The 12,231-nt window shown below is 49.1% G+C and overlaps 1 protein-coding gene across 2 annotated transcripts in view; it reads left to right on the forward strand.

Annotated features, from left to right (window-relative positions):
- LOC126520945 (uncharacterized) overlaps positions 1 to 12,231 on the forward strand; it is a 39,026-nt gene that overhangs the window by 6,797 nt on the left and 19,998 nt on the right. The window contains exon 2 of one of the 2 annotated variants that reach the window (XM_050169778.3): positions 3,457 to 3,534. The exons of the other annotated variant lie outside the window; for it this stretch is intronic. Within the exon in view, the coding sequence (XP_050025735.1) occupies positions 3,457 to 3,534 (78 nt within the window). The remainder of the gene's footprint in view (positions 1 to 3,456; positions 3,535 to 12,231) is intronic. 2 annotated transcript variants of the gene reach the window in all.

A 12,231-nucleotide genomic window follows, 5' to 3' on the forward strand; every position in this document is an offset into this window, starting at 1 on the left:
AGCGTGATTACTAAAAAGACGGGCATTAATTGCACGACAAATCGCAGTGTGACATTAGTAAAATTAACCACACTTCACGAATTAACGTTGTAACGTCGTATGTCCCAATTGCGGTATAGAAGCCAAACAATAACGAAACCATATACATTTAGCTTAAATCTTCGTCATATAGCCGCTCTATTTTCGGGAAATATGTTTTCATATTCTTTGGCAAAATAAATCTGCCTTCCATTTACCGTTTATCAGCATTGCATTTGCTAATCAGCGTATGTCGCATTACAACTTGTCATGCAAGTAACGTCTCCTTCTACAAGCGAAAATTTGGCTTTAGCGGGTCTCTGAATTGCCCTCGCATGTTTTCGTTCGAATAAATCGGGATTATTATTAGAAAAAGAAAAGATTATCCGTTTGATGGGACAAAATTTCGCTTTCACATGCGGCTTTTGAAGGGGCAGTTCCCACTAAGGAAAAAAAATCCAATTTACACGTTGTTACGAGTCTCTTCTCTGTTTGCCGGCAGCATGCAGTCATGTCTCCTTCATATTGGACAACGTGTATGTAGTAGCTCATTGTACCATAGCATAATCACCTGCCGCCTATACCTTTACCTGGATCTCCATCCCTTTATGCCGGTGAGGAGTAGCGTGCTAGAGATACGCTCTGCAGGCCTACTTCTCCTCCCTTTTCTTCATTAAACTATGCTCATCCGCATCTGGCTGTCTGTACAGAATACCCACCGCCATTCACCAAGCGTTCGTTCAAAAAGAACGACAAAAGAAAGGCACGCGCGTCGTCACTTCCAACCTGAAGCGGCACGCACCAGGCCACACGAAAGATGCCAGCGCGCCTCCTCCTCCCAGTCTTCTCTTGCAGCTGGGCAGTGTCTGTTCGCCCCCCTCGTGCTATGCAGACCGGATATCGGCGCTGTTCCCAGAGATCCTGGGAAGCGAGGCGAGGTGCGCAGAGCGAAGACCTCGGAAACGGGAGGAGCCCCGCAGGATGGGACGAGCAGAGCGGTCGCAGCCATGGGGCGCCTTTCTTTGCTTTTTCCCGTGCCTGGAGCCTCGTTGCTGCGCGCGCGGGGTATTCGCTCGGCGAGAAAACACGTGACGACGCCGGAAACGTAATGCGTCGCAGCGGCCACGAGAAAAAAGAACACCCGGTCTGGTAGCAGTTGCGAGACTCACTTGCGCGGAAATTGCCCTGCCGTTTCTGTCACCCTTGGTGATTGTGACGATGTGCATAAGCCAGCCTCTCCCACTCGGAAAAGAACAGAAAACCAAATAAAGAAAATTCGATCGAACTAGTTAGTACTCGCATTGTGTCAATGTCCAATAGCCAAAACTGCTGGCGTCATGACGCCTGCCCTAGATCTCATATTTTGTGTGTTTGGTATTATAGAAACTCTATTGATAACTGTATAATTGGATTACCAGGGTTGCCAATAAGCTACATACATATTACTTTTTACTTTTTACGTTGTTACTGGAAAGTACAGTCAGAGTTTACTGAAGGCGAACGTCAAGAGCGACCTTACGGCCTGGCGATCATACGTCTATAGTTGATTGCGTGATCTTAACGGATGAAGACTTAACGAATAAATTGCGCGTTTCCAACACCTTGAAACCACAGTGAGAATTCTCGCATCTCTACCCTGCGCGTAAAGGTATCCCTCTAAATATCCGCGCCTCTCCTGAAGCCTCAACTGATATAGCAAATTGGTGATCTCCTGAAGCCTCAACTGATATAGCAAATTGGTGAAAAACATTCGCTCGTTGCAAAATGTACCTACCATAAGTTAAGAGCTTTGTGCATTACACAGTGTCCGATTATTCGTTGTCATTCGCAATTCTACATACATGGATGCCACGTTTTATGAACTACGAAGAGAAATAAACATTATGGATTCTTAACAGCGCGTATCGATTTTTCGTGCTCGTGAACGACCTGTCGCAAATTGGTAGATGCCACCGGTCTCGTCTAGAGCGTTGTAGTTAACGCATCTCTGTTAGTTACGAGATAAGAGCCTCCTTGCAGGTGCGCGCAGCCAAACTGCGCACGATCTGGCCCCTTCGCGACGGCGAGAGCGGTGGTGTTTATACACCACAGTTGCACCCCGCCGGGGCTTCGTGGTTCGCACGTTTGATTCCAAACTGCGGCTGCAATCCAACCGGCGTTTCCAAACCCGCACAGGGGACAGTCACATGGCCGCCACGCGTCGGTGCTGGCGCAGTTTGTGCCGCCCCCTTTCCCACTCCCAACTCCGGCGGGAACCGCTGACGCAGCTCGGAAAGCGGGTCACTGCCACGCGCGCTCGACCGGCGCGGAGAGGACCCCTCCCGGCCGCGCGCGCAATGCGTGGTGGTCCTGGCGTCCTTGGAGCTGTGTACTATAAGGCGCCGCCTTGAGCGTCTCGGCCAGTTTAGGGGATCACGCTGCTCGACCCGAAGAATTGGGAGGCCGTGCCCCAGCGACGGGCGGCCGGCCCAAACTGTTTTAAAAGAAGCTCGCTAATCGCGCTGGTTGCGAAACTGCGTTCTAATTCCGGCCATATCCCGTGACCGATTTTGCGACCGTTAACCAACGCGCACTCTCTATTAACGACTGGTTGTATGGCGTGTGGCTTCTAGGGCGGAGGCAAACTCGGTCGCCTGCCGCGGACACCGTAGCTGCCTCTCGAAGGGCGCCTGCGCGGCAGAGTGGGGCGCGCACCCCCTTCGGAAACTCGTGCTCGCGGAAAGCGTGGCGACCTCTGTTGCACCTTGGGCCCAGTCGCAGTATACGCGCGATGCAAAAGCTTTTTGTTGTAGAAGAAAATAGCACTCGTCGCACAAAATGTTTACATCGGGTCAAGTTAATTTTGTAACCTCGAAACGCGTTCGACGACGGCTCACTTTTACATCCAACTGCCCGTTTTGTTCCTCGGTGGTTCGCGGCCAAGTGCGCCGAAATGGAGGAATGCGACAACTTCTTCGAGCATACTCGGACATGTAGCGCTGGAAGGCGCGCCGCATAGGGACATGCAGCACCAACAAACCCAGTTTTCAACCCTTCTGAGACAATTCGCGGCATAAAATGTGTGGTCAGAAAGTTAGGAGCTCGGAACGTTCGGATTGTTTCTCCCGATTAAGTATTCGCGGTGGAGTTCTACAGATCACGCAGGCATTATCCATCTTCTTGCTTTCACTTCTTTCGCTCTCCTTTCTGCTCTGCAGCGTTCGTCGAAAGCAGCACGCCTCTCGCGTATTAGGGTCACTTAAATGCAGTAATTGCCAGCGGGTCCATCTTCCACATGCAATCTGCAGTAACGTGCTAGACAAACAAAAAAAAAAAAGAAAGAAAGAAAGAAAGAAAGAAAGAAGACTGCAGCCACTGAGTCGAGAATTGTTTCCTAGCACTTTATCCTTATTTTTCTTTTCGTGATTTGTGTTTTGTTGAAACGTGCTTTCCTTGCAGGCCGACAACAAGCTTCACCCGCCCAGCTCGCAAAACGAGGAGTTCGCGGCTTTCAACGCTACACGCGCTAGCCAGCAGGTACCTTGGTTGCCAACTGGCTTTTCCTCGTTAAAATGATAAGGCTCTTCTTATTCATTTCATCTGTTTCTTTTTTTAAATTAGCATACGTCTAGCAATACTGTTTGGCATCTTGTCTCACCAAGACTGACCGCTGCTATCTAATTGGTCAGTAAAACAAAAAGAGAGGGTGGGGATGATGTGCGAGTTTGAAACTTGGCGTAAGAATGCAGTGTTCTTTCATTTACTTTTTCGCAAAACCCCTTTTTTCATTGAAACTCTCAAGTTATTGAAACTCCAATGAATTTCATCGCCAACATTGGGAACGCATATCTCGAAACTGGTGTCATCCTCAGAATTCGTTCGAAGTGGATATGACTTTCAAAGTTACCGGTTACATTTCGTAAATTGAAAAGTATGACGCAAATTCATTAGTTCGGAAGTTAATTATCTATATGTGTAAATTAGTGGGAACAATGTCTGCCCCTGAGAGTAAGTGAGTGAGTGAAAACTTTTGAGTCTTTCAAGAGTTTCGCGGTTACGAGGTCTCCGTCGTCTTCATCTTCTTGGCGCTGGCGACTTGAGACTCCTCTTCAGCAAGGGTGGGCCCCTATTCCAAGGCTCCACTGAGTCGTGCTGCATCGCTCGCGTGCTGCACTAGGGCAATCCACAAGTAGAACTGTGCTACATGTGACGGGTGACTTTTAAAAATTCTGTTAATAATAAAATAAAACATCCCGTATATTACAGCGCGTGCCGCGCTTTGCTTGCATGATGTCAACGTGCTTTTGAATGTAAAATCGCAGTGCTGGAATATTTTAGCTTGAACTTCACTTTTGCCTTAATAAGTGTTACGTGCTTTCAATCCCTGCTGTAATTGTGGAAGTTCTACGTTGTAAACAACTCCTTGGCGTTGCTGTCGAGAAAAAAATACTGAATGGGGAACATGGTATGTGGAACATGCTAAATGTAAAACATGCGCCATTCCGGCTTATTCCTCTGTTGCCTGTGGTCCTGATCAGCTATGATGGAAAGATAGATTGAAAAATATTCGGCAGTTATTGGCTCGAGATATTTTTTTAATGTGTCTGAGAAAAGAGCCTGTAACATAATTTTACGTTATCGCAGTATTGGCTTATTGGACGCACACAGGAAAAAATACATTTTAAAAATACTTTTTCTTAGATACTTCAGCGACGAAGTAATATTCACAAAGATAAAAATTAACGTTCCCAAGAAATGCGAAAGCCAGCCATAGCCAGACCGGCAAAGGCGCTGAGGTGTCCTTTTGATTGATTCATCTCGCTGCGGTAATTACAGATGTTTCGCTAGAGAGTTGTCCATAGCGGGTGGCGCTTGAGAAGTAGTCTGCACTATATCTTCATGTGTCCAGGCCATATGACAGACGATTTGGACGGAGACTGGAAAACAGTCGTCTACGACTAGAGCAGGTAGAAATGATCGTCGTGGCGCTGTGTGTTGTAGGCGATGTGACAGCGACAAAGCTATAGTACTGAACCACAGCTCGCGCATTGTCACAAGGCCTGGAATTCTTCTATTCTTAATTTATATTAATGACTTACCGCTGTGTTTAACATCTTCTGATTACATGCTACATGCAGCAGACACTACCAGATCTTCTGATAAACACGTGGATATCTTCAAAATCCACATTGAATACCGACGCAGCAAATATATTAAACTGGTGTCAAAGCAACGGAGCTTTATTTAACACTAAAAAGAAATCTTGCTTTATAATTTTCACGTCTCTTTCTCCGTAGGGAAACGTCCCTGGAAGTCCCTCTATGCGTGCTGGCAACAGTGTTCTTCGTGCGTCTGACCGTGCTAAGTTTTTAGGCATCGAATTGAACATTCATTTAAAATTTTACAGACACGTTTCCGCATTAACAAAAAAAAAGGTGCGTTTGTCATTAAGGTTATCGCGGCTCGAGATGGCGTTTGGACCAGGAATCCACCAAGCCCATTGAATAGTACGTCCGGTAGTAGGAATGAAACAAAAAGCGTTGAATTTACATTATTTACACTGGCTCCAGATACGGAAGCCCACTCCACGTAGGAGCATAGTGAACGCCTGAGCTCACATCGGGACACATCAGCACCGCTCACTGCACCAAAGGTGCCCGCTTTTTACACCTTCGTCTTCCCTAGGTGGCTAGACTAGAGAATCTGATGGCTGTATCACGGCCAATGAAAACCGTCGAATGGGTCGCAATACCCCGTCCACGATATCGCACCATTCCACCAAACTCCGCCTGCGATGTTGCACCTTCGTCCCCGCATATTTAGCAAGCACGTAGCAACCTGGAAATCCGAAGTCGGCGCCGTTATTCCCACTGTAGCGTTCGACGTTGGCCCTTTTCATCATTGGTTAAGAATGTCGGGTGCAGGTAGAGGAGTCTTCTGTGGAACCGTCAACCCTCGGTGTCAACGCTGCGTTGACTTCGGTATAGGCGCTGATGAATGGGTGGGGTTGTCTCGTGGCAAACGTCTAATTATTGTCCTTGACTGTGTTGAGTACTCATTTTGTATTCTGATGAACATATTCTTCAATGAAAGCTTCATCTTAACGAACAGAGAAACCAGTTTTACCATTGTAGATCCGCGACGTTTGCTTCCAATAATAATAACTTGCTTCCTAAGCCCAAGTGTAACTATATATGGCAAGTTTTTTCGCAAGGATTTCTGCTACTTACATTTAGAATTCATTACCGCCGAACCTTAAGGAACCCTGCACTATTAACATGTTTGAACACAACCTTCGCGCTTTTCGCAAGTAGCATTGGCACGTTCTTATTACTTGTTATTTTGACAGCAGACGCTGCACTAAATAAATAATTAAATTACATGCCATCGCCTTCAGTCTTTGACTATGGGACCTCCTCCTGTATATATAATTTACGTGTAACGTTTGCTATGCATAATAAAAGCGGTTCTTATTGGGATTCTGAATATGAGTGAGGGTGCAAGGGTTTATGACTGCTAGTAGCCGGTAGCGCAGTTAATGCAATATCTTACACTAGACTGTAACGCCAATTTGGGCCATCTTAATGTGAGCAAACATTGCTCACATTCTCATTCTGAATGATGTCGTGATTAAATACGACACATTAAGTGCTAATATTTTCGCCGCTTTCATATGCACTCGTCAACATTGAATTAAGGGCTTTGGTCGGCGGAATGTGCACCTTTCTTTTCTTTTTTGTAACCGTAACACAAACACACGTCCTCATGACCGCGCCGGCGCATGTGCACAAACCAAACGTCATGCGCTTGCAAGGGGCTCTGCATTCCCTCAGCACAAAGCACAACCCGGCCTTTCACAATGGAGCCCCGTAGAGTAATCTGTCACTGAATGAACTGCATATAACTGCAATGAACTGCAATATAACTGCATGGTCAGAAATCACCAATCGAAAACCAGGTTCGTATCGGTGGGGGAAAAAAAATCCACTGCAGAGCGAGAGCAGTTGCGATTCCGAGTGGAGAGAGAAAGAAATTTGTGTAAAAAGAAGAAGAAATTGAATAAAAAGGGGAATTCGCGTGATCAGCCAAACAGTGGAACGGACTGTGTCCCGTTTTTCGGCGTCTTCATCCGACCACGTGCGGAACTCCCCGACTTCCGGTTCCGGTTGACGCAAGCGACTGCAACGTTCCGTTCCAACGCGTATCGCAGGCTCAGCGGCCTTGCAACTGCGCGGACGGTGCGATTCTCTCGAGACCGCGGGAGGCTGAAGTTCCTCCTATCTGTATCAACGTTATCGCACGCACGACCTTTTCGGCCAGCGGAGTAAGCGCTAGCACGGTGACGTCCTGCCGCTGTGCCTCGGGGCGTGACTCACCCCGAGCAAGGCGCCTCACGCTTCCGTAATCTGCCGTTGAATGGGCCGGACTTCCTTTTGTTGACACTCCTTATCGATGAAAGCGATGATGTCGAGGGGGGTTGGGACTCTCACTTACGTCGCCATGCCGCACCGTAAAACGGCCATGCAACCCTGTCCACTTCGCCAGAAGCTTTGCCTGCTCACATGCATGCATCTTCATCTAATTCCTAGGTCTGTCGGCTATAAGACTGCACTCGAAGTTGCCCGCCGTCATGAAAGTTTTCATGGAACGAGCTATGGAAAGAAGAATGATGGGTGTAACGTTGAGGGATAAGAAAAGAGCAGATTGGGTGAGGGAACAAACGCGAGTTAATGACATCTTAGTTGAAATCAAGAAAAAGAAATGGGCATGGGCAGGACATGTAATGAGGAGGGAAGATAACCGATGGTCATTAAGGGTTACGGACTGGATTCCAAGGCAAGGGAAGCGTAGCAGGGGGCGGCAGAAAGTTAGGTGGGCGGATGAGATTAAGAAGTTTGCAGGGACGACATGGGCACAATTAGTACATGACCGGGGTTGTTGGAGAAGTATGGGAGAGGCTTTTGCCCTGCAGTGGGCGTAACCAGGCTGATGATGATGATGATGATGAAAGTTTTCCATATAATTCTGGTATAATTATGTAGCAAGTGTAAGTACGCAATTATTATGTAATCAAAATTCAACCGATTGACACGATTTCGAGCGAAAACAAGCCCTTCGTTCAATGTGCGTTGGTTAAATTCTTCGTTCCAAGCATGCATGTCTCCACATGGGTTTCTATCCTACGATCGAGTTGACATTGTGCGGCGTCATTATGGTAGATTCGCCGCTCTTGAAAATTCTCGCTTTTAGACAGAGGTGCCGTGCTGCATCCGCGCTACCAAGCATTACTAAAGAAGTTATAACTTGCGGCAGGCTTGCTAAAATAACAATGCCTGAGAGGACTACCGCCTTCGCTTGCTGTCGTCATACAAGTGGAGTAACGACCATGAGCAATGGGGCCGCGGTGGAGCAGTCAACCGATACGGTCACTTCTAGAACCTCGCGCACACAAGCAAATCAAGCGGCAGGTTCGACAGCCTAGCGCTGTCAGCGGCCGCATGCAAAACACGGGACCGTATCGCGATCAGCTGATCCCGCGGGAAACGGGACACCGACCCTAGCCAGGCTTCCGCGCCCGTGACGACAGCCGTCGTTGGCAGCCTTGTCCTGCCTGCTGAAGCATCGCACGATTCGGCAACCGAGCGCAGGCGTCCGATCAGCATCCGAGGCGACGGACACCTCGCCGGCTCCCACGATGCCAGCGGAATACGTGTGGTCGTCCCCGGTCGTGCTGGTCGCCGCGCTCGGGACTTTTGGCGAGGGCGTTAACCTCCGCGCCTGTCGTCCGTGGAACGACGCGGCGAGGGAGGACAAAACGCTGACGCCGCTGGGAAACCGAACGCCTCCGCCGCCGGCTCTCGTGTCGCGCACAGTCGGCGGCCCTATCTTATCGGCGCCACCACGGCGCGGTCTGCTCCCCCCCTCCCCTCCCCTGCAGGGTCGCGCAACACCATCAGTCATCATCACTATCGTCATTTTCGTACTCGACGAGGCCACGAGAGCATGGAGTGCGCGGAGCAAAAAAAAAGAAAAAGGAAGCGCGGAAAGCGACGCAGTGGTGGCACATCGGGTAATCCCCGCTCACCCCTTCGCTCCTCGCTGTACAGCTGTGGTGATAACTCGTGCGGTCGAGCCCCCAGTGCATAGCAGGCGAGGACCATGAGACGAGCCACGGTGACGCAGAAATGACGTCACCCACGTCCTCCTTCGAGCTCCCAAAGTGAGCCGCCGCGATTCAACACGGCTGCCTGTAGAGACGAGCGTCGCGTTGATGTTGCGAGTGCACTTGAGCGATCTCCGATTGCAGTTTCGGGCGAAAGACACAAACTCCGGGAAGATCCCGCGGCGTTATCAAGGCCGAAATTCGGGGAAAATGTTCTCTCAACACGTTTTGGTTCTATCGCACGTGTTATTTTTTATTAGACGGCTATCTAGTGGCAGTGTAGGAGGCAGGGACCTCGTCAGGCGACTAGTGTCGTTAGCCTCGTGTGCCTTCGAATATTAAAAAAAAATTTTAAATCCGAAGACGCCTAAGCACTTCTATGGGTTGTGAATGCGAAAGAATTGATGTCCAATTGAACGCCGCTGACTGGTCCTTCGGCTTTTGGGCTTCGAGTAATGTTTTCGAGTTTTGGTGCGGGGTATATTATAGAGTTTTACGATGAGATTGGTACGGGTTATTTTTATTATTATTTTTTTTTGCAGTTTCTACGTTCGCACCGTATACATGGTCGAGTACTTTAAGCGCATTGAACTCAGGAGCAGTGCGCGTGCGCACGTTCTGCTATGGTTGAATGCGGCGCTTGACGCACTCGGCCAGCACAGGCGAGCCTCAAAGGAGCAGAACGCGGGAAACGGAACACGTGCTGCCGCATTAGCGCGCCAGGTGTTGCGTGAGGAGGGTAGACGGCATCGCCGCTGCCTCTTCGCTCGTTCTGGTGCGTTCTTCCGCTCCCTTAATTCGTCTGCGGCGTACTGGTATGGACGGCCACGTTTCGCTACTGCCGAGGTTGCGGCCGCTGACGTTTTGGATCCTTCAGACTCCATAGCGGTACGTGCTGCCAGAGCCAGCGAGTAGCAGCAGCCTGCGGTGCCAATGCCGCCGACGTCCTGCGCGACGAGAGGTCGAGGAAGCAGCAGCGGCGGCAACCAAGGCCGGCAGGGCGCGCTCAGCAACTAGTCCAGTGGGGGTGAGAGAGAGGCACGACGCGGCGATGCCCTCTCCCCTCACTCAACAAATGCGCGCCAGTGCGGCAGCATGTGTTCCGTTTCGCACTCTATGCTCCGTCGAGGAGCGCTCGTGACATGGCGTCGGAGCCAATGGGAATTTGGATGCCGTTTCACTGCTACAGACGCCGGCTTTTTCGCTCAATGGGCCATTTGACGCTTTTGCATCAATAAAGTAAGCATTTGCTGCGGCTCGAGTTTAAACTATTCGTTGAAGCTAGCACTGCGTCGCTGCCTGCCTGCTCTCTCAACTTAGTGGAACGGACACTTCTAACAAAAGCGCCTGCAAGCGATCGCTATAAACTGAGCTTTGTAGGCGGGCGCCATGCGTGCTGTGGCCGACGGAACCCAGACTTGATATTTGGTACTCGATATTTCATTTGCACTTCAAAAGGTAAATTTAAGCAGTACAGAAGGTGTGCAGTACTGCCGAAAGGCGATGGCCCATGCAAGCACATGTGACTGCAGAAGCTACCCCTGTACCCAATAAATCAATAAAGATGAATGATGGGGAAAAGATGAATTGAGAGAGAGGGCCGAGGGAAGGCGCCATAGACGAGGATGTCCTGTAGTCGGCATGCACGGGGGTGAGCAACTCTGGCATTTCACCAACTCGAAGGCACTTGAGGCTATGTTCACGGGAACCTGGAGTTGAGTCAAGTCGGCTTCTGCGGCTTAAACCCGGTAGTCGAGTTGCTGCAGACAGTAGCGGCTCAGCCCCAAGAAACCATGGGGACGGGTTGGGTCCGCCTGTCTAAGCACTGTGGTGGCTCTTTCGACCTGACATCTGACTCGACCTGCTGGCGTCGAGTTCATGTAGACAAGGCTTACGCAAACACACATTTTACAACGCCAAGGAGATCTCATAAAAGTTGACAGTAATTAAGTATCCTTATGTGACTTGAATGCGAAAGCATAATGACTTCTCTAAGTTATCACCTTACATTAAAGCTCTACCTTAATTCACCTTGCTTTAATTTGTTACCAACATTAACCCACTTTAATCCACCTTAACCCACTCTAATCCACTTTATTCTACTTGAATCCAATTTAATCCGCCTTAATCCAATTTTTGCAGTGGGCGAGATCAGATTTTTTTTGGGGGGGAGGGGGGCCACGGCAACCGTCCTACGTCGTGGCTGTTCACCGTGGGATTTCGCAGTGCAAGCCGCAGCAGGTCCAGCGCCGGGAACCTGACGTCATCACTTGGTTGGCACCATCGGATGATAACAAGGGATGGCGGATCTTTCGCTTCATAGTGCATGTTAGGATTTCGCTTTAATAATTATTAATTTTCTTTCAATACCATCAGCGTCCAACGCTGAGAGTTATAGAGGAGTGGGTGCATACATGGAGAGGAGGGGGGAAGGGGGCTGTCTTAAATAAGAAGAATTATTTTCATTAAGGACAAAAACCACTCAGTCCTCTTCAAAGTAATCTCCGACTGAGTCAGCACACTTGTCCAACCTTCCACTGTTCTCAAGCTTAATGCTGTTGAGTAGCCCCTGCGAAGTTTTCTTCCTCGTGCGCCGTGGGAAATCTTTCTTTATTGAAATTTCTTCTATAAAGAAAGAGTACCTCGGAGCTCGGCCTGATTAACAGCGTGCGCGTGAAACGCCAGCTCATCCCCGAGAGGCTAAACACACCACGTGACAGCCAAAACGGTGCGAGCTGTGTCGGGGTAGAGAAACCTATCTCCCCCCTCCCGGCATTCCATAATCGCACGCAAGTTGCTGGTTGTCAGTCGGTTCAGAAAGAACAGATTCTCGCTGCACAACACCGAAGAAGAAAAAAAATTGAGTCGCTTTAGCGTACGCCAAAGAGGCTGAAGGCGAAAGCCTGCATGCTCAAGAGACATTCATTAAGTTACTTGACATTCTCATTCGAGTGTGTTGTTACTTCTTATTGCTTTTTTTCTCCCACCGATGGTCGTGGATTTGAGTGTCTGAATTAAACCTATCTTAATTAACTTTGCCTTTCTTTTTGACATGCTGAGCGGTATCGGAG

The sequence above is a fragment of the Dermacentor andersoni genome, chromosome 3 (genome assembly GCF_023375885.2).
Source record: "Dermacentor andersoni chromosome 3, qqDerAnde1_hic_scaffold, whole genome shotgun sequence".
Taxonomy (NCBI): domain Eukaryota; kingdom Metazoa; phylum Arthropoda; class Arachnida; order Ixodida; family Ixodidae; genus Dermacentor; species Dermacentor andersoni.